The 25,218-nt window shown below is 45.4% G+C and overlaps 1 protein-coding gene across 2 annotated transcripts in view; it reads right to left on the bottom strand.

Annotated features, from left to right (window-relative positions):
- Positions 1–25,218, bottom strand: part of LOC139234695 (very long chain fatty acid elongase 4-like) — a 60,938-nt gene that overhangs the window by 18,185 nt on the left and 17,535 nt on the right. The window contains exons 1-2 of one of the 2 annotated variants that reach the window (XM_070865370.1): positions 24,917–25,071; positions 6,502–6,672 (exon numbers count right to left, since the gene is read on the bottom strand). In XM_070865370.1, coding sequence (XP_070721471.1) covers positions 6,502–6,672; positions 24,917–24,943 — 198 coding nt within the window. In that variant the 5' untranslated portion in view covers positions 24,944–25,071. Of the gene's footprint in view, positions 1–6,501; positions 6,673–24,916; positions 25,072–25,218 lie in introns of those variants that run through there. The other variant, XM_070865372.1, reaches the window with a different exon arrangement.

Here is a 25,218-nt window from a genome sequence, read left to right on the forward strand (position 1 = left end):
CAAGTGATCAGGAAGGCCAATGGAATTTGGCCTTTATTGCAAAGGGGATGGAGTGCATCAGCATAGAGTGGCATTCGTGAGTTTGGTAAGTGGGTGAGTTCGGGCAAGAGGGGGTGACAGGTGCTGTTTTGTCTTGTTTTTCCGACCAGTGCTGACACTAGAGCAGCTGATAAGGAGTGCGAGAGTAGGAGACGGAGGCCCAGAGACCAGCCCAACCAGCTGCAGACAAAGATAGAGGGGTGTGGAATCGAGAGGCGACGTCACAGCCAAGCTGGTAAGTGGTTGGCTGTTCGACTGGTAAGTATAACTCTCTTTTAGACTAACTTTTAGATTGGTTTAATTGGCAGCGAACTACTAAGTAGCTGTTTGGTGTTCAAGTAAATTTTAGTAAGTAAATTATTTTAAGGGTTAAGTCATGGCAGGAGAGCTCGGACCCGTGTCATGCTCCTCCTGTGCTATGTGGGAAATCAGGGACACTACTATGGGTGCGGGAAGTGTGTCCAGTGCAACTCCTGACAGACCGCATGACGGCTCTGGAGCTGTGGATGGACTCACTCTGGAGCATGTGCGATGCTGAGAATGTTGTGGATAGCACATTTAGTGAGTTGGTCACGCCGCAGGAAAGGGTTAGGACAGATAGTGAATGGGTGACCAAGAGACAAGGCAAGAGCAGGAAGCTAGTGCAGGAGTCCCCTGCGGTCATCTCCGTCCAAAACAGATATACCGTTCTGGATACTGTTGGGGGATATGACTTACCAGGGGAAGGCACCAGCAGCCAGGTTCATGGCACCATGGGTGGCTCTGCTGCACAGAAGGGCGGGAAAAAGAGTGGGAGAGCTATAGTGATAGGAGACTCTATTTTAAGAGGAATAGATATAAGTTTCTGCAGCCGCAAATGAGACTCCAGGATGGTATGGTGCCTCCCTGGTGCAAGGGTCAAGGATGTCTTGGAGTGGCTGCAGAGCATTCTGGAGAGGGAGGGTGAACAGCCAGTTGTCGTGGTACATGTAGGTACCAACAACATAGGTAAGAAGCGGGAAGAGGTCCTACAAGCTGAATTTAGGGAGCTAGGAGTTAAATTAAAAAGTAGGACCTCAAAAGGTAGTAATCTCTGGATTGCTACAAGTGCCACGTGCTAATCAGAGTAGAGGATGCAGGATAGTTAGAATAAATGTGTGGCTTGAGCAGTGGTGCAAGAGGGAGGAATTCAAATTCCTGGGACATTGGAACCAGTTCTGGGGGAAGTGGGACCTGTACAAAAGGGACAGTCTGCACTTGCTAATGCAGTTCGGGAGTGTTTAAACTAATATGGCAGGGGGATGGGAACCTACGCAGCAAGACAGGACGAAGTAATATGGAGTCAGAAAAAGATGGTAGAAAGGTAAAAAGCAATAGTGGAAGGCCGAGTAAACAAAGGCAAGAAACAAAAAGGGCCACACTACATAATAATTCTAAAAGGACAAAGGGTGTTAAAAAAACAAGCCTGAAGGCTTTGTGTCTTAATGCAAGGAGTATCCGTAATAAGGTGGATGAATTAACTGTGCAAATAGATGTTAACAGATATGATGTGATTGGGATTAGAGACGTGGCTCCAGGATGATCAGGGCTGGGAACTCAACATCCGAGGGTATTCAACATTCAGGAAGGATAGAATAAAAGGAAAAGGAGGTGGGGTAGCATTGCTGGTTAAAGAGAAGATTAATACAATAGTTAGGAAAGACATTAGCTTGGATGATGTGGAATCTATATGGGTGGAGCTGCAGAACACCAAAGGGCAAAAAACATTAATGGGAGTTGTGTACTGGACTTGTATTCACTGGAGTTCAGAAGAATGAGAGGGGATCTCATAGAAACGTTTAAAATTCTGACAGGTTAGATGCAGAAAGAATGTTCCAAATGTTGGGGAAGTCCAGAACCAGGGGTCACAGTCTAAGGATAAGGGGTAAGCCATTTAGGACCGAGATGAGGAGAAACTTCTTCACCCAGAGAGTGGTGAATCTGTGGAATTCTCTACCACAGAAAGTTGTTGAGGCCAATTCAATTATATTCAAAAAGGAGTTAGGTGTAGTCCTTACTACTAGGAGGATCAAGGGGTATGGCGAGAAAGCAGGAATGGGGTACTGAAGTTGCATGTTCAGCCATGAACTCATTGAATGGTGGTGCAGGCTCGAAGGGCCGAATGGCCTGCTCCTGCACCTATTTTCTATGTTTCTATAAAAGCAGGGAAGTCTTGCTACAGTTGTATAGGGTATTGGTGAGGCCACACCTGGAATACTGCGTACAGTTTTGGTTTCCATATTTACAAAAGGATATACTTGTTTTGGAGGCAGTTCAGAGAAGGTTCACTAAGTGGATTCCGGAGATGAGGGGGTTGACTTATGAGGAAAGGTTGAGCTTCTACTCATTGGAATTCAGAAGAATGAGAGGTGATCTATTCGAAACGTTTAAGATTATGAGGGGGCTTGACAGGGTGGATGCAGAGAGGATGTTTACACTGATAGGAAAGACTAGACCTAGAGGTCATAATCTTAGAATAAGGGGCCGCCCATTTAAAACTGAGATGAGGAGAAATTTATTTTCTCAGAGGGTTGTGGATCTGTGGAATTTGCTGCCTCAGAGAGCTGTGGATGCTGGGACATTGAATACATTTAAGGCAGAAATAGACGGTTTCTTAAATGATAAAGGGGAGCGGGCGGGGAAGTGGACCCGAGTCCATGATCGGATCAGCCATAATATTATTAAATGGCAGAGCAGGCTCGAGGGGCCGTATGGCCTACTGCTGTTCCTATTTCTTATATCCTATTTTAAAAAATATTGAAAATTGCATCCGTTCAGTATAAAAACAAATATTGGAGAAAAGCAATTTTAAATCATAACCATGGCTGAAATTCAAAATGCATCTGCCATCACGAGTCAAACACTGGCAGTTCAAAGATGGAGAAGCGGCTTCCCAGGAACATACCCATGCTGATGGGTCAGCTCCTTGCAATCACATCAGGAGCTGCATGGTGGTGCTGCAGAATCAAACTGTGCCAACAGCCATTGTAGTAAGGATCGACTCCCTCAATGTGGGGTGCAAGGTTTGGGACGCGAGGAGAATTCAAAAACAGTTTTCTTAAAACTTCATAATACAACACTCTTTTTTGTTAAATGAACAAAATTAAATTGAAAAAATCAGTAGCCTATTAAATACTGAAGCCAGTTTCTATTGGTCTTGAAATCCAGGGTAAAAAAAAACTTGGATTTATATAGCGCCTTTCACGACCACCGGACATCTCAAAACGCTTTACTGCCAATTTTGGAGTGTAGTCACTGTTGTAATGTAGGAAAATATGTTAATCTACTGTTTCAACAGTATAGCACCAAATGGGAAGATAAATCAGTATTACAGCACGCATTTACAACACGGTTCTCCCTTCTGCTCTAGAAGGTACTAACTCACACTGAGGTCTATATCTGTAGTTGGTGCCCCAATATTATATCATTCAAGTGGTCATTCTTCACTCATGAGTGTTTGCAGGCTGTCCAAGCATGGGGAGCATCACAGCTGGACCTGATCTAGTGTCCATACAGACACAGGATTACATCGGATATACGGCACAGAAACAAGCCATTCGACCCAACCAGTCCATGCCGGCGTTTATGCTCCACTCTAGTCTCCTCCAGTCTTTCCTCATCTAAATCTATCAGCATAACCCTCGATTCCCTTCTCCCTCATATGTTTATCTAGTCTCCTCTTAAATGCATCTATACCATTCGCCTCAACCACTCCCTGTGGTATCGAGTTCCACATTCTCACCATTCTTTGGGTAAAGAAGTTTCTTCCGAATTCCCTACTGGATTTCTTGGTGACTATCTTATATTGATGGCCTCCAGTTATTCTCTTTCCCGCAAGTGGAAACACTCTCTCTGTATCCACTCGATCAAAACCTTTCATCATTTTGAAGACCTCTATTAGGTTACCCCTCAGCCAGCTTGACAAATCTTCTGGAATTTTTTGAGGATGTAACTCGTAGAGTGAACAAGGGAGAACCAGTGGATGTGGTGTATTTGGACTTTCAAAAGGCTTTTGACAAGGTTCCACACAAGAGATTGGTGTGCAAAATTAAAGCACTTCGTATTGGGGGTAATGTACTGACGTTGATAGAGAACTGGTTGGCAGACAGGAAGCAGAGAGTCGGGATAAACGGGTCCTTTTCAGAATGGCAGGCAGTGACGAGTGGAGTGCCGCAGGGCTCAGTGCTGGGACCCCAGCTATTTATAATATACATTAATGATTTGGATGAAGGAATTGAGTGTAATATCTCCAAGTTTGCAGATGACACTAAACTGGGTGGCAGTGTGAGCTGTGAGGAGGCTGCTAAGAGGCTGCAGAGTGATTTGGACAGGTTAGGTGAATGGGCAAATTCATGGCAGATGCAGTATAATGTGGATAAATGTGAGGTTATCCACTTTGGGGGCAAAAACACGAAGGCAGAATATTGTCTGAATGGCGGCAGATTAGGAAAAGGGGAGGTGCAATGAGACCTGGGTGTCATGGTACATCAATCATTGAAAGTTGGCATGCAGGTACAGCAGGCGGTGAAGAAGGCAAATGGTTTGTTGGCCTTCATAGCTAGGGGATTTGAGTATAGGAGCAGGGAGGTCTTACTGCAATTGTATAGGACCTTGGTGAGGCCTCACCTAATATTGTGTTCAGTTTTGGTCTCCTAATCTGAGGAAGGGCATTCTTACTATTGAAGGAGTGCAGCGAAGGTTCACCAGACTGATTCCCGGGATGGCTGGAATAACACATGAGGAGAGACTGGATTGACTGGGCCTTTATTCACTGGAGTTTAGAAGGATGAGAGGGGATCTCATAGAAACATATAAAATTCTGATGGGACTGGACAGGTTAGATGCAGGAAGAATGTTCCCGATGTTGGGGAAGTCCAGAACCAGGGGACACAATCTAAGGATAAGTGGTGAGCCATTTATAGGACTGAGATGAGGAGAAACTTCTTCAATCAGAGAGTTGTTAACCTGTGGAATTCCCTGCCGCAGGGAGTTGTTGATGCCAGGTCATTGGATATATTCAAGAGGGAGTTAGATATGGTCCTTACGGCTAAAGGGGTCAAGGGGTATGGAGAGAAAGCAGGAAAGGGGTACTGAGGTGGATGGTCAGCCATGATCTTATTGAATGGTGGTGCAGGCTCGAAGGGCCGAATGGCCTACTCCTGCACCTATTTTCTATGTTTCTTTTTTCAAGAGCACACCCACACACACATGTACCCAGACACAGACACACAACCAGACACAGACACACAACCAGACACAGACAGACACACAGACATGCACCCACCCACACACACACACACACACACACACAGACACCAGAGACACTGACACTACAGGACACTGACACACACCCCCACACGCTACTGTCTAGCAAGAGGTTTCTGGATAGTATTCTGAAGTAAATCCCTGGGTGATTCCTCACTTGTCCCCAGCTGGGTGGCTGAGGCCAGTTGCAGTGCCTTGATCACTCCACTGGTTGGGATACCTAACTCAGCACAGACCCCGGACACTTTCTGGTTTCCAGGACTCAGTTCCATAAAGCCCGAAGCACTCACCAACTGAGTTATTGGGAAAGAACCACAGCCGCTGTTTTAAACTTAATGTTTTAAGCAAAGCCTCAGGCAGCTCCCTTTGAAATTTTAATGATAGAAGAGAGCTGACTGTACCATTTATTAGCTTGGATTATAAACTGTGCAAGTGCACAGCTATATTCCTCCTGTCCCATTGGAGTAGTGCCAGTATAACTATAGTTATAGAGTTCTGCTACTGGACATTCTCACAATATAAACACTGCACTAAAACTCTTATTTGATGTTCTGCAATTGCTTCATCGTGGTTAAATTTTATCCCAACAGCACACTGACTGACCATTTGGTTTCGAAACCATCTGCGCGTACAGGACTCGCAAATATAAAATTAATTAATAAAATTGGTCATACTTCTAAAGTGATTAACTCTGCTTGAAACACTGGTCAGAAACATCAACGCAATGTGAAACTCTGGTTATTTAATGCTTTTGTCAATAATTGTGATTGAAGCATGTGAAACTGTTCGCTAACATGTCACACCGACTCAATGGGTGAAAAGCGCTTTGCAATCTGACGTTTTGGAATAGCTGCAGAGAGATTAACTAATCTAAGGCAAAATGGGGCCACCTGGATCAGTAAAAAAGTTCAGTTTATGAACTGAGTTCAAGGAGAATGTGAATATATTTGATCAACTGTTCCTGTGACTATAAAGGAATTGTTGTTTTATATATCACATTCCAAGCTGTCACTTTGACTTTATTTCATTGAGAATACCAGAGAATAAAAATATGACATCATGGGTCAATCAAACTAATTTGCAATAACTTGCTCTTCAGCCCTCCCCCTCATGGCCACTAGACACGAGTGAACCAGACGTGGCTGCTACAGGCAGATAATAAGCGAGCAACATTCTCACCTTCTTCAATTCCAGAGGTTTTGTAAACTTCTGCCAGTAGGTGGAGAGGAAGATCATTACAATGTAGAGGCAAACCATCGAGACGGACGGCAAAGTCAGACACCGGCTGTAAAAACTCCCTCTGGTGGACAGCTCCGGATTAACAGGCTGCAAATTCTCCATGGCGAGACGCTGAAAATCAATGTGAACACTGATTTATTGAGATATAAAGAAGCTGCTTTTATGTACACTTTGTGTTAAAATAATTCTAACTCTCAAAGGCGTTGCCATCTCTTCACCCATATATTTTTAACTGTTATTCTTAGACATGTCACCCTATTTACATAATCAATCTTACCTCTGACTCAATAAGGACTTGCATTTATATAGCGCCTTTCACGACTGTAGGATGTCCCAAAGCACTTCACAGCCAATTAAGTACTTTTGAACTGTTGTAATGTAGGAAACGCGGCAGCTAATTTGCGCACACCAAGGTCCCACAAACAACAATGTGATAATGAACGTTAACTTGTTGGTCTGAGAAGATTCAGCCATTTGAATGTGACGGGCCTGCTAGTGTAGGTCTGTTAGCTTGATGCATAAAATTAATTGGGAACAATCAGAAGTTAAGCAAAATCCAAGAATTACTGTTAAAATAAACCATCCCAAAAGTACAGAGGACATGTATAAAATAACTGAACATATAAATGTTATAGTAACAATTGTTATATCCATGGGGGAAATGGGGAACAGGACAAGGTCACATAATGGCAAAGACCTTTCATTAAAAGCATATCCAAATGCAATATAAAAATAAATAGAAATTCAATTTCAAAAACCACAATATACTGGAAATATATTCTATACTTAGTTTCGCCAGCTGGTTGGATTTTCAAATATCTCAATTTCCTCCTACTTTACCAGAGTTTCAAGTGATTTTAATCGTTCAAATAATGGCAAGTTTGTGTTTTCAGTATCATGTACTAATGTAGCATTAATAAATGTTTTCCATTCCAACTCTTTTTCCTTCTCAACTCCTCCCACACCACCAGTGTTAATGTTTTATTTTAAATATATATCATTTTTAGCTATGGCTCACGCATATGTTGCCTTTTCTGCCTTTCACAAATCTTATCAAGTATGGCCAAGAAACAAAGCTTCTGGTTGTTCCAGAATTAGGTCTGAAAACATGTTAGCACTGCGTGTTTGTGCTGTGAGATAAAGGAAATATGTTGCAACATTTTGAATTATCAGTGCATTACTAATGGGTTGGGTTTAGCTAACAAGCTCTCTGTCCAAAAATAACACATGGATGGCTAAGTACATATAGTACCAGTAAAATACACAGAGTGGTTGTGTGATTTAATTCCAATTTTAGACTTACACAGATGTAAGAATTATTGGAAGATAATTAAACTCACTGGACTGGTACATTATAATGGCTTTTTAAAGATTTTCCCAGAGGCTTTTGTGCATGCCTTTTTATTACAGTCATAGGTCATGCTACCTTTGATGAGGCCCATAATAAGGTGCCAGTGAAAGGCACCAGTTCACATAAGTCACAGGTAAAGAAACAGGTTAACATCTAACCTTTCTTTCATCAAAATGTACCTAAGGAATTCAGATCATTTCTAACATTTGCTAAAGAATGTACGGAATCTAGACGCAGAAGATTAATGTGTCCTTGCGATCCTATCAGAGGTGGAGCGTTGGGCTGTGGCTTGCAGATGTTTTCATACAATTTTCCTTGCATGCAACGGGATGCAAGTTGTGTGAAAGAGTGACTGAAATTCTCCAGTCCAGCAACTAATGGAGGAGGAGGAAAACAACGAGTGGGTAAAATCTTTACCGTTATCATCGAAAAAGTTAACTAAAGTTACTAATTACGATAAAAAGAACTTTAAAGTCATGCTTGGGGAAGATGGGATGGGGGCGACTGGTGAATGTGTATCCTTCTCCTTGAAAGTACCGGCACTTCCCCCCCACCTCCCCCCCCTCCAGAACGCTTGGTGGGCCTTTCAGTATCACAGCACAAGGTGCTTTCACTGCTCGGAGTTTTGCAGCACTGAGGCACACCTGGGGTTTAGCAGCATTGAGTGTGTGGTCCTGTGATTTGGCAGCACTACTTTAGGGGTCCCGACGATTATGGGGAATCCAGGTCGCTACCACTGAGGGAACGCTCTTGAGGTTTAATAGCACTGGGAAGAGGTGTCCTAAGATTTGGCAACACTACAGTAGAAGTCCTGGGGTTATCAGCATGGGGTTAGTCCCGGTACCACTAAGGGGATGTGCCTCTGGCTGTAGCTGCAGGAGGGAGGTATCCTGGGGTCTACGAGCACTGGAAGGAGTTACTAGAGACTAGTCTCCAAGCTAGAAAGGATTTGGGTGGGCAGTGGATTATAGAATCAGAGAAAAATTACGTCACAGAAGGATGCCATTCGGCCCATCGTGTCCGTGCTGGTCGAAAGAGTTACCCAGCCTAATCCCACCTTCCAGCACTAGGTCCGTAGCCCTGTAGGTCACAGTTCTTTAAGTGCACATCCAAGTACTTTTTAAATGTGATGAGGGTTTCTGCCTCTGCCACCCTTTCAGGCAGTGAGTTCCAGACCCCCACCACCCTCTGGGTAAAGAAATGTTTCCTCATCTCCCCTCTAATCCTTCTATCAACGACTTTAAATCTACGCCCCCTGACTATTGACCCCTCTGCTAAAGGAAATAGGTCCTCCCTATCCATTCTATCTAAGCCCCTGTCAATGTTATACATCTCAATTAAATCTCCCCTCAGCCTCTTCTGTTCCAAAGAAAACAACTCCAGCCCATCCAATCTTTCCTCATAGCTAAACTTTTCCAGTCCAGGCAGCTTCCTCATAAATCCCCTCTGCATCTTTTCTAGTGCAATCATATCTTTCCTGTAATGTGGTGACCAGAACTATATGCAGTACTCAAGCTGTGGCCTAACTAGTGTTATATACAGTTCTAGCAAAACTTCTCTGCTCTTGTATTCTATGCCTCAGCTAATAAAGGAAAGCATTCCGTATGCCTTTTTAACTACGTTATCAACCTGTCCTGCTACCTTTAAGGATCTGTGGACATATACTCCAAGGTAACTTTGTTCCTCCACACCTCTCATATGCTCCCATTTATTGTGTCTTTCCTTGCCTTGTTGCTCCTTCCCAAATGTATTACCGCTCACTTTTCTGGATTGAATTCCATTTGCGACTTTTCTGCCCAACTGACCAGTTCATCGATATCTTCCTGCAGTCTGGAGCTTTCCTCCTCACTGTCAACCACACGGCCAATTTTTGTATCATCTACAAATGTCTATCATGCCCCCTACATCCAAGTCTAAATCATTAATATACACTACAAACAGTAAAGGACCGAGTACTGAGCCCTGTGGAACCCCACTGGAAACATCTTTCCAGTCACAAAAATTCCCCTCAACCATTATCCTTTGCATCCTGCCACTGAGCCAATTTTGGATCCAATTTGCCACTCACCCTTCGATCCCATGGGCTTTTACTTTTTTTGATCAGCCGACCAGGTGGGATCTTGTCAAAAGTCTTGCTAAAATCCTTGTAAACTACATCAAACGCACTGCCCTCATCGACCCTCCTCGTTACCTCCTCACAGAACTCAATCAAGTTAGACAGAGACAACATTCCCTGAACAAATCCACGCTGATTGTCCTTGATTAATCTGTGTCTTTCTAAATGAGGATTTATACTGTCCCTCAGCATCGATTCCAATAATTTGCCCACCATAGAGATAGAAACATAGAAACATAGAAACATAGAAAATAGGTGCAAGAGTAGGCCATTCGGCCCTTCGAGCCTGCACCACCATTCAATAAGATCATGGCTGATCACTCACCTCAGTACCCCTTTCCTGCTTGCAGTGTAAACAAAAAAACTGTTTCCTCATGTCTCCCGCTAGTTCTTATCTTAAATCTCTGTACTCTGGTTACCAACCCTTCTTCCACTGCAAACAGTGTTTCTTTATTTACTCTCATTCATGATTTTGAGCACCTCTGTCACATCTCCTCGTAACCTTCTCTACTCTAAGGAGACCACCACCAGCTTCCAGTCACTCCACATAATTGAAGTGCCTCATTCCTGGTACCATTTAGTAAATCTCTTCTGCACCCTCTCCAAGGTCTTGACATCCTTCCTCAAGTGCAGTGCCCAGACTGGAACACACTACACCAGCTGAGGCCAAGCCAGTGTTTTATAAAGGTTTAGCATAACTTCCTTGCTTTTGTACTCTCTTCCTCTGTTAATAAAGCAAGGGTCCCATCAGCTTTTTTTTTTTAAAACAACTCTCTCAGTTTGTCCTGCCACCTTCAACGCTGTGTACATACACTCCCAGGCCTCTGCTCGAGCACTCACCTTTAAAATTGTACCATTTAGTTTATATTGTCTCTCCTCATTCTTCCAACTAAAATGCATCACCTCATACTTCTGTTAAATTTAATCTGCCATGTTACATATTAGATATTTCATCGTAAATCATACACAAATTTAAATCCTAGGTCAAAATGCTTTAACCACTCAAAATTCAATACTGTAAACCATAATTATTTAAGCAAATACATTTTATACAGTAAAATAGCCCTTTTTATTTTACCATGCCGATGATTGGGAGTTCTATTGTTGCACCCATTGTGAACATCTTTTCTGTAGCAAGCTTTTACTTATTTTCCCCTTATCCCCTGAGTTGCCAGCCGATCCCATTTCCTCTCAATGATATCGACCAGGGACACCACTTTGTGCGGGAGAAATCGATCGGCCCTTCCTTCCCCTTGTCCTGAGAATTCCTCTCACACTTCCCTCTCAGCCATGTTTTGCAGGCGGTTTTAATGGTCAAAATTGCAGAGAGATCCAGCCAGCACGATCCAATCACAAAGGGGTGATCCAGACCAGGAAGTTACTTTTTTCGTACAAGCCCAGAGAGTTTTTAGCGCAGACTTGAAACTCTGCCCCTGCAATCCCCCGCCGCTTTCCCACTAATCTTAGTGTCATCTGCAAATTTTGTTGCACTACACTCTGTCCCCTCCTCTAGGTCATCTATGTATATTGTAAACAGTTGTGGTCCCAGCACTGATCTCTGTGGCACACCACTAACCACTGATTTCCAACCGGAAAAGGACCCATTTATCCCGACTCTCTGCTTTCTGTTCGTCAGCCAATTCTCTATCCATGCTAATACATTTCCTCTGACTCCACGTACCTTTATCTTCTGCAGTAACCTTTTGTGTGGCACCTTATCGAATGCCTTTTGAAAATCTAAATACACCACATCCATTGGTACACCTCTATCCACCATGCTCGTTATATCCTCAAAGAATTCCAGTAAGTTAATTAAACATGATTTCCCTTTCATGAATCCATGCTGCGTCTGCTTGATTGCACTATTCCTATCTAGATGTCCCGCTATTTCTTCCTTAATGGATAGTTTCAAGCATTTTCCCCACGACAGATGTTAAACTAACCGGCCGATAGTTACTAAACTAACTGGCTTATAATTGCTTGGTTTATCCCTTCCTCCCTTTTTGAACAATTGTACAACGTTAGCAGTTCTCCAATCCTCTGGCATAACACACTTGAACATATCATCATCATCATCATCATCGGCAGTCCCTCGGAATCGAGGAAGGCTTGCTTCCACTCTTAGCATGAGTTCTTAGGTGGCTGAACAGTCCAATACGAGAACCACAGTCTCTGTCACAGGTGGGACAGTGGTTAAAGGAAAGGGTGGGCAGGAAGTCTGGTTTGCCGCACGCTCCTTCCACTGCCTGCGCTTGGTTTCTGCATGCTCTCAGCGACGAGACTAGAGAAGCTCAGCGCCCGCCCGAATGCACTTCCTCCACTTAGGGTGGTCTATGGCCAGGGACTCCAGGTGTCAGTGGGGATGCCGCACTTTATCAGGGAGGCTTTGAGGGTGTCCTTGTAACATTTCCACTGCCCACCTTTGGCTCATTTGTCGTGGACGAGTTCCGAGTAGAGCGCTTGTTTTGGGAGTCTCGTGTCTGGCATGCGAACTATGTGGCCTGCCCAGCGGAGCTGATCTAAGTGTGGTCAGTGCTTTAATGCTGGGGATGTTGGCCTGGACGAGGACGCTAACATTGGTGCGTCTGTCCTCCCAGGGGATTTGTAGGATCTTAGAGTCATCGTTGGTGGTATTTCTCCAGCGACTTGAGGTGTCTACTGTACATGGTCCACGTCTGAGCCATACAGGAGGACGGGTATTACTACAGCCCTGTAGACCATGAGCTTTGAGGGTCTGGTCTTCAAACACTCTTCCTCAGGTGACCGAAGTCTGCACTGGCGCACTGGAGGCGGTGTTGGACCTTGTCATCAATGCCTGTTCTTGTTGATAGGAGGCTCCCATGATAAGGTTAGTGGTCCACGTTGTCCAGGGCCGCGCCATGGATCTTGATAACTGGGGGGCAGTGCTGTGCGGCGAGGACAGGCTGGTGGAGGACCTTTGTCTTACTGATGTTTAGCATAAGACCCATGCTTTCGCATGCCTCAGTAAAGACATCGACTATGTCCTGGACTGCGCGAGGTAGAAAAAGCCATAAGACAGCTAAAAAACAACAAAGCTACAGGAGCGGATGGAATCCCTGCTGAGGCACTGAAGTATGGTGGAGAGGCACTGCTGGTGCAGATACGTGACCTCATCTCTCTCATCTGGAGGGAGGAGAGCATGCCGGGAGATCTTAGAGATGCAGTGATCGTGACCATCTTTAAAAAAGGGGACAAGTCCGACTGTGGCAACTACAGAGGAATCTCCCTGCTATCAGCCACTGGGAAAGTCGTCACTCGAGTCTGTAATGTATGTATGCCTGGGTTTACGTGCCACCAGGGGGAGCGACCGTCTGAGGTCACTGGGCCACAGACACACACGTGCAGCCCTTGCATATAAAGCAAGCCTCCATGTTTAATCCTCATTTTGAGAGCTAATAAAGTAGTCAGGTCGCACCCGATTGAGTTCACGGTACTAAGCCTATTGAGTTATTGCATACGCAACATTTGGCGACGAGGCACAATACGAACTTTCGCGCACAAAAAAAAAATGAGCACCGTTGGAATCCAAGAGCGATTCGTGGAGGGAGAAGACTGGGAGGATTTTTACAGATCGCCTCAACCAGTACTTCGTGGCCAACAAGATGGATGAAGACGCTGACGCAATTAGGCGCAGGGCAGTTTTCCTCACGGATCGTGGCCCAAAAATCTATGGCCTCACATCCAACGGAAAAGACTCATGAGGAATTGTGTGCTGTGATTCAGAACCATCTCAAACCTAAAGGCATCATTATCTCGAGATAATCGCTTTTACAAACATGTTCGTTCTGAAAGCCAGGACGTGGTGGAATTTGTTGCGGACCTGAGACGTCCCGCTGGGCTGTGTAGGTTTGGAACCATGTTGGAAGACATGCTGCGTGACGTCTTTGTAACAGGCATAAACCACGAGGTGGTGATGCGGAAGCTGCTGGCTGCGGAGATGCTGGATCTGAGCAGGGCGATCACGATCATCCAAGCTTGCCTGACCACGGTCGATAGTCCAAAGCAGATATCCTCGTAGAGTCAGAACACCACGGCAAGTACTGTGTACCAGATTGTGTCGTCGGTTGGCAGAGCTGCACTTGGCAGGGCCTACCCGACTGTGTTTGCGAAACCTGTAGCTGCTCGAAGTCCGCCATTGGGCACAAATCCGATTTCACCCTGTTGGCGTTGTGGGGGCAATCATCGGCCTCATCAGTGCCGTTTCAGGCAGTATAGTTGTAGAGGCTGTGCAAAAATGGGGCACCTTCAGTGGATGTATCCGCAGCTTAGCATGCGTGCTGCGACACACCACGTGGATGATGACCGATCCGGAACGGATCCAGCAATGCAACCCGAGATATCAGAGGAGGAAGTGTATAGTGTACATTCATTCCTGACCAAGAGCCAACCAATAATGATTGATGTAAAATTGAACGGCGTGCCGATATCTATGGAATTGGACATGGGTGCGAGAGTCAGTCAATTATGAGCCAAAGGACTTTCGAAAAGCTGTGGGACACCAAGGCTGTGAAAGCCAAGCCGAATCCAGTAAATGCAAAATTGCATACCTACACCAAAGAGCTCATACCAGTGATTGGCAGTGCAGCAGTCAATGTGTCGTACGTTGGGGCGGTTCATGATCTATCGCTGTGGACTGTTCCAGGCAATGGTCCAACACTGTTCGGCTCGAAAAAATAAAGTGGAACTGGAACAATATTAAAGCTTTGTCGTCGGTGGATGACGCTTCGTGTGCTCAAGTGCTGAGCAAATATCCCTAGCTGTTTGAACCGGGCATCGGCAACTTCACAGGAGCCAAGGTGCAGATCCACCCGGACTCGGATGCAAGACCCGTCCATCACAAAGCCCGGGCAGTCCCTTTCATGATGAGGGAGGTGGTCGAAATCGAACTGGACAGACTCCAACGTGAAGGGTTCATTTCACTGGTCGAATTTAACGATTGTCCCATTGTTCCTGTGCTGAAGAGTGATTGCACTGTCAGGATTTGTGGAGACTACAAGGTTACGATCAACAGGATCAGTACCCGTTACCAAAGGCTGATGACCTGTTTGCAGCGCTAGACGGGGGAAAGTCATTCACCAAATTGGATCTGGCGTCGGCCTATATGACACAGGAGCTTGTCGAATCGGCAAAGAAATTTACGTACATCAATATGCATAAAGGGCTGATCATTTACAACAGGTGTCCTTTCGGAATTCGCTCGGCTGCAGCCATATTTCAGAGAAACATGGAGAGTTTACTGAAGTGCGTCCCTAAAACCGTGGTGTTCCAAGACGACATTCTGGTCACAGTTCGTGACACTGCCAAACACCTGCACAACCTGGAAGAGTTCTACATTGTCTGAACAAAGTGGGGCTCAGGCTGAAACGTTCAAAGTGAATCTTTATGGCATTGGAAGTCGAATTCCTGGGAAGGAAAATTGCTGCAGACGGCATCAGGCCTGCGGACTCGAAAACAGAGGCCATCAAAAATGCACCCAGACCCCAGAATGTGATGGAACTGCATTCGTTCCTTGGTCTTCTCAACTACTTCGGTAATTTCTTACCTAAATTGAGCACATTATTAGAGCCATTGCACATACTGCTCAGAAAAGGCGACAACTGGGTTTGGGGTATATCTCAAGTCAGGGCCTTCAAGAAGGCTGGAAATCTTCTTTGTTCCAACAAATTGCTGGTACATTATGACCCATGCAAGCATTTAGTATTGGCCTGTGAAGCTTCAACACATGGAGTTGGTTGCGTGCTCCAACAATCCAATGACACAGGCAAACTACAACCCGTTGCGTACGCGTCGAGAAGCATGTCTAAAGCGGAAAGAGCCTATGGAATGGTAAAGAAAGAAGCTTTAGCCTGCGTATATGGGGTTAAAAAGATGTACCAATATCTGTTTGGGCTTTGCTTTGAGCTTGAAACCGATCACAAGCCGCTCATATCTTTGTTTTCAGAGCATAGAGGTATCAATACCAACACGTCGTCCCGCAACCAGAGGTGGGCGCTGCACTAACATTATCTGCCTATGATTATGTCATTCGCCATAGACCTGGCACCAAGACTTGTGCCGATGCAGAGAGCCGGTTACCATTGTCCACGCCGGAAGTGGAAACGCCGCAGCCCGCAGACAGACTTCTCAATCTTCCTCGCTGCCATGCTCCACCTCACAGTTGATAAGCTCCTCGATGGAGTGGAGCTAAACTGCAGAACCAGTGGGAAGCTGTTCAACCTTCGCCGACTCCAGGCCAGGTCCAAGACCACCCCAACTTCTGTCGTTGAGCTACAGTACACGGACGACGCCTGCGTCTGTGCACACACAGAGCTAAACTCCAGGACATAGTCGACGTATTTACCGAGGCGTATGAAAGCATGGGCCTTACGCTAAACATTAGTAAGACAAAGGTCCTACACCAGCCTGACCTCGCCGCACAGCACTGGACCCCCCCCAGTCATCAAGATCCACGGCGTGGCCCTGGACAACGTGGACTACTTCCCCCTATCTCGGGAGCCTCCCATCAACAAGAGCAGGCATTGATGATGCGATCCAACACCTTCTCCAGTGCGGCCTTTGGCCGCCTGAGGAAAAGTGTGTTTGAAAATCAGTCTCTCAAAACTGTCACCAAGCTCATGATCTACAGGGCCGTAGTAATACCCGCCCTCCTGTATGGCTCAGAGACATAGAACCATGTACAGTAGACACCTCAAGTCACTGGAGAAATACCACCAGCAATGTCTCCGCAAGATCCTGCAAATCTCCTGGGAGGACAGGCACACAAACATTAGCGTCCTCGTCCAGGCCAACATCCCCAGCATTAAAGCACTGACCACACTTGATCAGCTCCGCTGGACAGGTCACATAGTTCACATGCCAGACACGAGACTCCCAAAGCAAGCGCTCGACTCGGAACTCGTCCATGGCAAAGGTGGGCAGAGGACACTCTCAAGCCTCCCTGATAAAGTGCGACATCCCCACTAACACCTGGGAGTCCTTGGCCAAAAACCGCCCTAAGTGGAGGAAGTGCATTCGGGAGGGCGCTGAGCTCCTCGAGTATCGTCGCCGAGAGCATGCAGAAATCAAGCGCAGGCAGCGGAAGGAGCTTGCGACAAATCAGGCTTCCCTGCCCACCCTTTCCCTCAATGACTATCTGTCCCACCTGTGACAGAGACTGTGGTTCTCGTATTGGACTGAACAGCCATCTAAGAACTCATGCTGAGAGTGGAAGCAAGTCTTTCTCGATCCCGAGGGACTGCCTATGATATGACTGTTGGTCATGGATGTCTTTGAGACTGAAGGGTCGCTCAACAAGTTAGGACCCGGACCAGCCAGGATCCGATATTATCGGTTGTAAAACGTTGTGTCCTTAGTGGTGATTCATCGGCCATTCCCAGGGAAGTGTGTGATGAGACCAAACCTTATAACCATCGCAAAGACGAACTATCCATTCAAGCTGATTGTTTGCTATGGGGCAATTGTGTTGTTATGCCCAATAAAAGCAGGGAGATTTATACGGGATTTACACAGTACCCATCCCAGTATTGTGATGATGAAGGCCATTGCCAGGTCTCACATTCGGTGGCCTGGCATTGACTCTGATTTGGAGTCGTGTGCGCATCAGTGCAACACTTGCATGCAGTTAAGCAATGCACCAGTGGAATCTCCGCTTAGTCTGTGGTCATGGCCATCCAAACCATGGCCGAGGTTCCACATCGACTATGCGGGTCCTTTCCTGGGCAAAATGTTTTTGATGGTGATGGATGCGTATTCCAAATGGATAGAATGTGTAACCATGTCATCCAGCACATCCACAGCCACCATTGAGAGCCTTCGTGCCATGTTTGCCACTTATGGTCTACCCGACATCGTTGTGAGCGACAACGGATCGTGTTTCACGAGTTTGGAGTTTCAAGAGTTTATAGAAACATAGAAACATAGAAAATAGATGCAGGAGCAGGCCATTCAGCCCTTCTAGCCTGCACCGCCATTCAATGAGTTCATGGCTGAACATGAAACTTCAGTACCCACTTCCTGCTTTCTCGCCATACCCCTTGATCCCCCGAGTAGTAAGGACTTCATCTAACTCCCTTTTGAATATATTTAGTGAATTGGCCTCAACTACTTTCTGCGGTAGAGAATTCCACAGGTTCACCACTCTCTGGGTGAAGAAGTTTCTCCTCATCTCGGTCCTAAATGGCTTACCCCTTATCCTTAGACTGTGACCCCTGGTTCTGGACTTCCCCAACATTGGGAACATTCTTCCTGCATCCAACCTGTCCAAACCAGTCAGAATTTTAAACGTTTCTATGAGGTCCCCTCTCACTCTTCTGAACTCCAGTGAATACAAGCCCAGTTGATCCAGTCTTTCTTTATAGGTCAGTCCCACCATCCCAAGAATCAGTCTGGTGAATCTTCGCTGCACTCCCTCAATAGCAAGAACGTCCTTCCTCAGGTTAGGAGACCAAAACTGTACACAATACTCCAGGTGTGGCCTCACCAAGGCCCTATACAACTGTAGCAACACCTCCATGCCCCTGTACTCAAATCCCCTCGCTATGAAGGCCAACATGCCATTTGCTTTCTTAACCGCCTGCTGTACCTGCATGCCAACCTTCAATGACTGATGTACCATGACACCCAGGTCTCGCTGCACCTTCCCCCTTCCTAATCTGTCACCATTCAGATAATAGTCTGTCTCTCTGTTTTTACCACCAAAGTGGATAACCTCACATTTATCCACATTATACTTCATCTGCCACACATTTGCCCACTCACCTAACCTATCCAAGTCACTCTGCAGCCTCATAGCATCCTCCTCGCAGCTCACACTGCCACCCAACTTAGTGTCATCCGCAAATTTGGAGATACTACATTTAATCCCCTCGTCTAAATCATTAATGTACAATGTAAACAACTGCCTGCCATTCTGAAAAGTATCCATTTACTCCTACTCTTTGCTTCCTGTCTGACAACCAGTTCTCAATCCACGTCAGCACACTACCCCCAATCCCATGTGCTTTAACTTTGCACATTAATCTCTTGTGTGGGACCTTGTCGAAAGCCTTCTGAAAGTCCAAATATACCACATCAACTGGTTCTCCTTTGTCCACTTTACTGGAAACATCCTCAAAAAATTCCAGAAGATTTGTCAAGCATGATCTCCCTTTCACAAATCCATGCTGACTTGGACCTATCATGTCACCATTTTCCAAATGCGCGGCTATGACATCCTTAATAATTGATTCCATCATTTTACCCACTACTGAGGTCAGGCTGACCGGTCTATAATTCCCTGCTTTCTCTCTCCCTCCTTTTTTAAAAAGTGGGGTTACATTGGCTACCCTCCACTCGATAGGAACTGATCCAGAATCAATGGAATGTTGGAAAATGACTGTCAATGCATCCGCTATTTCCAAGGCCACCTCCTTAAGTACTCTGGGATGCAGTCCATCAGGCCCTGGGGATTTATCGGCCTTCAATCCCATCAATTTCCCCAACACAATTTCCCGACTAATAAAGATTTCCCTCAGTTCCTCCTCCTTACTAGACCCTCTGACCCCTTTTATATCCGGAAGGTTGTTTGTGTCCTCCTTAGTGAATACTGAACCAAAGTACTTGTTCAATTGGTTTGCCATTTCTTTGTTCCCCGTTATGACTTCCCCTGATTCTGACTGCAGGGGACCTACGTTTGTCTTTACTAACCTTTTTCTCTTTACAAACCGATAGAAACTTTTGCAATCCGCCTTAATGTTCCCTGCAAGTTTCTTCTCGTACTTCATTTTCCCTGCCCTAATCAAACCCTTTGTCCTCCTCTGCTGAGTTCTAAATTTCTCCCAGTCCCCAGGTTCGCTGCTATTTCTGGCCAATTTGTATGCCACTTCCTTGGCTTTAATACTATCCCTGATTTCCCTAGATAGCCACGGTTGAGCCACCTTCCCTTTTTTATTTTTACGCCAGACAGGAATGTACAATTGTTGCAATTCATCCATGCGGTCTCTAAATGTCTGCCATTGCCCATCCACAGTCAACCTCTTAAGTATCATTCGCCAATCGATCTTAGCTAATTCACGCCTCATACCTTCAAAGTTACCCTTCTTTAAGTTCTGGACCATGGTCTCTGAATTAACTGTTTCATTTTCCATCCTAATGCAGAATTCCACCATATTATGGTCACTCTTCCCCAAGGGGCCTCGCACAATGAGATTGTTAATTAATCCTCTCTCATTACACAACACCCAGTCTAAGATGGCCTCCCCCCTAGTTGGTTCCTCGACATATTGGTCTAGAAAACCATCCCTTATGCACTCCAGGAAATCCTCCTCCACTGTATTGCTTCCAGTTTGGCTAGCCCAATCTATGTGCATATTAAAGTCACCCATTATAACTGCTGCACCTTTATTGCATGCACTCCTAATGTCCTGTTTGATGCCCTCCCCAACATCACTACTACTGTTTGGAGGTCTGTACACAACTCCCACTAACGTTTTTTGCCCTTTAGTGTTCTGCAGCTCTACCCATATAGATTCCACATCATCCAAGCTAATGTCTTTCCTAACTATTGCATTAATCTCCTCTTTAACCAGCAATGCTACCCCACCTCCTTTTCCTTTTATTTTATCCTTCCTGAATGTTGAATACACCTGGATGTTGAGTTCCCAGCCCTGATCATCCTGGAGCCACGTCTCCGTAATCCCAATCACATCATATTTGTTAACATCTATTTGCACACTTAATTCATCCACCTTATTGCGGATACTCATTGCATTAAGACACAAAGCCTTCAGGCTTGCTTTTTTAACACCCTTTGTCCTTTTAGAATTTTGCTGTACAGTGGCCCAATGGTATCAAATACGTAAGGACAACACCATTCAAACCCGCGTCCAATGGTCAAGCGGAGTGGGTCGTCCAAACCATCAAGCAGAGCCTGAAACTCACGGTTCTTTGCAGACTCGCTTGTCACACATGCTGCTTAGTTACAAGACGAGACCCCACACACTTACCGGGGTGCCCCCTGCTGAACTGTTGATGGAGAGGTCTCAAGACCAGGCTCTCGCTTGTCCACCCTGATCTTAACGATCATGTCGAAAACAGACATCAACATCAGCAGTGGTATCATGATCGCACTGCCATGTCACACGACATCTCTATTAATGATCCTGTGTATGTGCTAAATTATGGTCAAGGCCCCAAGTGGGTCACTGGCACGGTTATGGCCAAGGAGGGTAACAGGGTGCTTACTGTCAGGCTCACTAATGGGCAAACATGCAGGAGGCACATTGATCAGACAAAATTGTGGCACACAGACGAACCGGAACAGCTTGAAGAAGACACCATCAATGACCAACCGATTCATATTCAGCCATCAGAAGACCCTGCTGCTGTCAATGAATCTGTACCTTCAATCCCCGACATGGACATTGCCACTCCCATTAGGTCGGCTACCCAGCCTCAAGTCATGAATGACTCGGAGAGCTCAACCAGATTTGGAACTGAACTGAGACGATCAACTAGGGAGCAGAAAGCCCCGGACCGTCTCAATTTGTGAATAGGACTGATACCAAGATCTTGGGGGTGGGGGGGCGGAATGATGTAATGTATGTATGCCTGGGTTTACCTGCCACCAGGGGGAGTGACTGTCAGAGGTCATTGGGCCACAGACACACGTGCAGCCCTTATATATAAAGCAAGCCTCCATGTTTAATCCTCACTTTGAGAGCTAATAAAGTAGTCAGGTTGCACCTGATTGAGTTCACGGTACTAAGCTTATTGAGTTATTGCATATGCAACAGAGTCCTCCTCAACCGTCTTCTCACTGAGGAGCTCCTCCCGGAGTCACAGTGCGGATTTCGTCACCTCCGGGGCACAACGAACATAATTTTTGAAGCGCGACAACTACAAGAAAAATACAGGGAACAGTGCCAGCTCTTATACATGACCGTCTTCAACCTTACAAAGGTCTTTGACAGTGTCAACCGTGAGGGTCTATGGAGCGTCCTCCTCCGTTTTGGATGCCCCCAAAAGTACGTCACCATTCTCCGCCTGCTCCATGACGACATGCAGGCCGTGATCCTTACCAACGGATCCATCACAGACCCAATCCATGTTCGGACCGGGGTCAAGCAGGGCTGTGTCATTGCCCCAACCCGTTTCTCAATCTTCTTCGCTGCCATGCTCCACCTCACAGTCAACAAGCTCCCCGCTGGAGTGGAACTAAACTACAGAACCAGTGGGAACCTGTTCAACCTGCACCATCTCCAGGCCAGGCCAGGTCCAAGACCATCCCAACACAGAGAGATAGATTTTTAACCAATAAGGGAATTAAGGGTTATGGGGAGCGGGCGGGTAAGTAGAGGTGAGTCCACGGCCAGATCAGCCATGATCTTTTTGAATGGCGGAGCAGGCTCGAGGGGCTAGATGGCCTACTCCTGTTCCTAATTCTTATGTTCTTATGTTCTAACCTCTGTCGTCGAGCTACAGTACTCGGACGACGCCTGCGTCTGTGCACACAGAGGTTGAACTCCAAGACATAGTCAATATATTTACTTGAACATAACATACCCACAGACCACCAACCCCCAGTGCATGTTAGACTGAGAGCTTGCATTTAATATGCGCCTAGCCCACCAACCCCCAGTGCATGCTAGACTGAGAACCTGCACCACTTGCGAGAGGCTTTGCATAATCAATGCTCTCAACTCTGTCTGTGCAGCTGCATTGCAGCACATTTAACTGAATGAGTTCTGACCGAAGGGTCATCGACCTGAAACGTTAACCCTGTTTCTCTCTCCACAGATGCCGCCCAACCTGCTGAGTGTTTCCAGCATTTTCTGTTTTTATAACTGAATGAACTATTTGTTCAACAATATATAACACTTCTCAGGCTCATAGCTCGTGGCCAGCTTGGCACGGCTAATGAAGACTACAAAGACACAAATCTGGAACTTTGTAGTATTTTTTTCCTCCCCACATTTTAGAGCCATTTTTCTCATGCCTTTGTTGTTTATCTTTGTCGGTCTGTTGGGAGATGTTCCACACATTGCTGTTCCTAAAAAATAAATAAAATTGTGATATTTCTGATGAGTCAACTGAATAATCGAAATTAATTGCTGTTTTTCACATCTGCTATGTCAATTTGTTAACTAAATGCATCCTTTGATCACAATAATAAAAGAATGCATTCACCTCTTGGCCTCGTTTTGCTGCAATTTTTTAAACCGTGCAAACATTTCCTGAAAGAATCTTGTGACTCTTTCTCTCTATAGCTGCGCTGGAATAGGTGAAGTAGTAGTTCAGCACTGGCTGCAGGTCAGAGAGAAAAGCCAACTATGATGCTAATCATTGCCCTGACAAGACTGTGCTCCGCAGCACTAAAAATAGACCTTTGCTTTCATTGACATTTAATATTTACTCGCTGCTGTGGAAATTTAACAAGTGGAACGCTAACTTGACCTGGTGAAATTCAAACCTCCGTTTGGAGTGCAATGTGTGGACTCATAATCACGTTTGTAACAAGTGCCATTATTGGAAGGGTTTGCAGGGGAGCCAACTCCGACAGATCCAGCACCCTCAGGGAATGCAACAGCTTCCATTACAGCATTTGTACAAGAACAAATGTTATTGGCAAGGACTGCACCTCCGAATTCATGCACAATATATGGAGGGCTCTTTGGTTTTGCTTTTCTGGTCCCTGCCTCACACAGTCCCTCCCTCCTATGCAATGCAATTTTTTAATCAAACATTGCATCACCAGCATTGAATTTAAGTCTGTCATCCTTAAATGTTTATTTCTAAGTCCATTAGCTTATGCCATGCCATATTCTCTTCTCATGTGCAGAAGAAGATATCTATCCTGAATCCTGCAACTGGAAACAATTGGGCTAGACTTTCCACTAGGTGGCTAAGGCCGGAAAAAAAATGGGCCTTGTTCCAGCAATGTGGGACATCACGGCCTTGCTGATCGCTGGGAAAGGCCCATTTTTTTTTTTGCGATTTTCCACTTGGCCTTAACCCAGCGATGTCAAATGGGCGATGTGATTTTTCGGCGATCTCACGATCGCCCACCGAAAATGGAAGTGAAAAAAAAAAGCTTCCCTAGCAACACTATTCTGCGCATGTGTGGGGTTTTTTAAGGCTGACTTTATTTGCCGTGTTTTGAGAGTTCAGGGGTCATCACACGTGCTCAGAAGGCACAGGGAGGGTGGAAGAGAGAGAGAGAGAGAGCGAGAGAGAGAGCGAGAGCAAGTGAAGGAAGGCAGAGAGGCAGGGGAGAATTGTTGGGTTTGTTGGAATTTGTTGTGATCAAAAATAATTATTTTTACTTTAAAAAAATGATAGTTAGTCTTTTTATTGTGGAAGTGGCCGGAAAGTTACAAAATTAATTTTAAACTTAATTAAAATTATATATCAAAATGGAGGGCGAAAGCAAAAGGAAATAGGCAAAACCTATCAGTGATGAGGCACTTGTCAACATTGTCCATGGCAGGTGGGATGACATGACACGGGGTGGGCATGGGAAACCTCCACCCCGTGGCTACCGAAAAATCTGGCAGGAGATTGCCGATGTCATCACATCTGCATCCCATGAGATGCAGACACCTGACCAGTGCCGGAAAAGGTGGAATAGCTTGTTGGCAGCAGCCAGAGTAAGTTACATGTTATATTTAAAATGTTATATGAAATATTTTTATGATGCATGCAAATTTTAATTGGAAGCTTGAATTTTATTTCTTTATATTAATTAATTAAATTATGAATTAATTTATGCATCCTAACAGTAAGTTGAATTTTATATTTATGAAATATTGTTCATATGCAATGCAATTATTTAATCAAACATTGCATCACCGGCATTGAATTTAAGTCTGTCATCCTTAAATGTTCATTACCAAGTCCATTCGCTTATGCCACGCCATATTCTCTTCTCATTTGCAGAAGATATCGATCAACCGTTCGGAGTGGAGGACAGGGGGTGGGGCGGCTCTGCTCAGCTCCAGCCTCGGTCAGATATTGAGGAGCTTGCGGTCGCGCTGGTAGGTCTGGCCGAACCCAGCCTCGAGTCTCGTGACTAATGGGAATGGTGTAATGTGTTAAACATTATTAAAGACATTTTTAAAAATCTCTCAGTTACGCATATAATGTCCTGTAATTATAATGCAATATGCTTGTGATGTACTCTTGATGTCATGGC

This window comes from Pristiophorus japonicus, chromosome 22, assembly GCF_044704955.1.
Source record: "Pristiophorus japonicus isolate sPriJap1 chromosome 22, sPriJap1.hap1, whole genome shotgun sequence".
Taxonomy (NCBI): Eukaryota; Metazoa; Chordata; class Chondrichthyes; family Pristiophoridae; genus Pristiophorus; species Pristiophorus japonicus.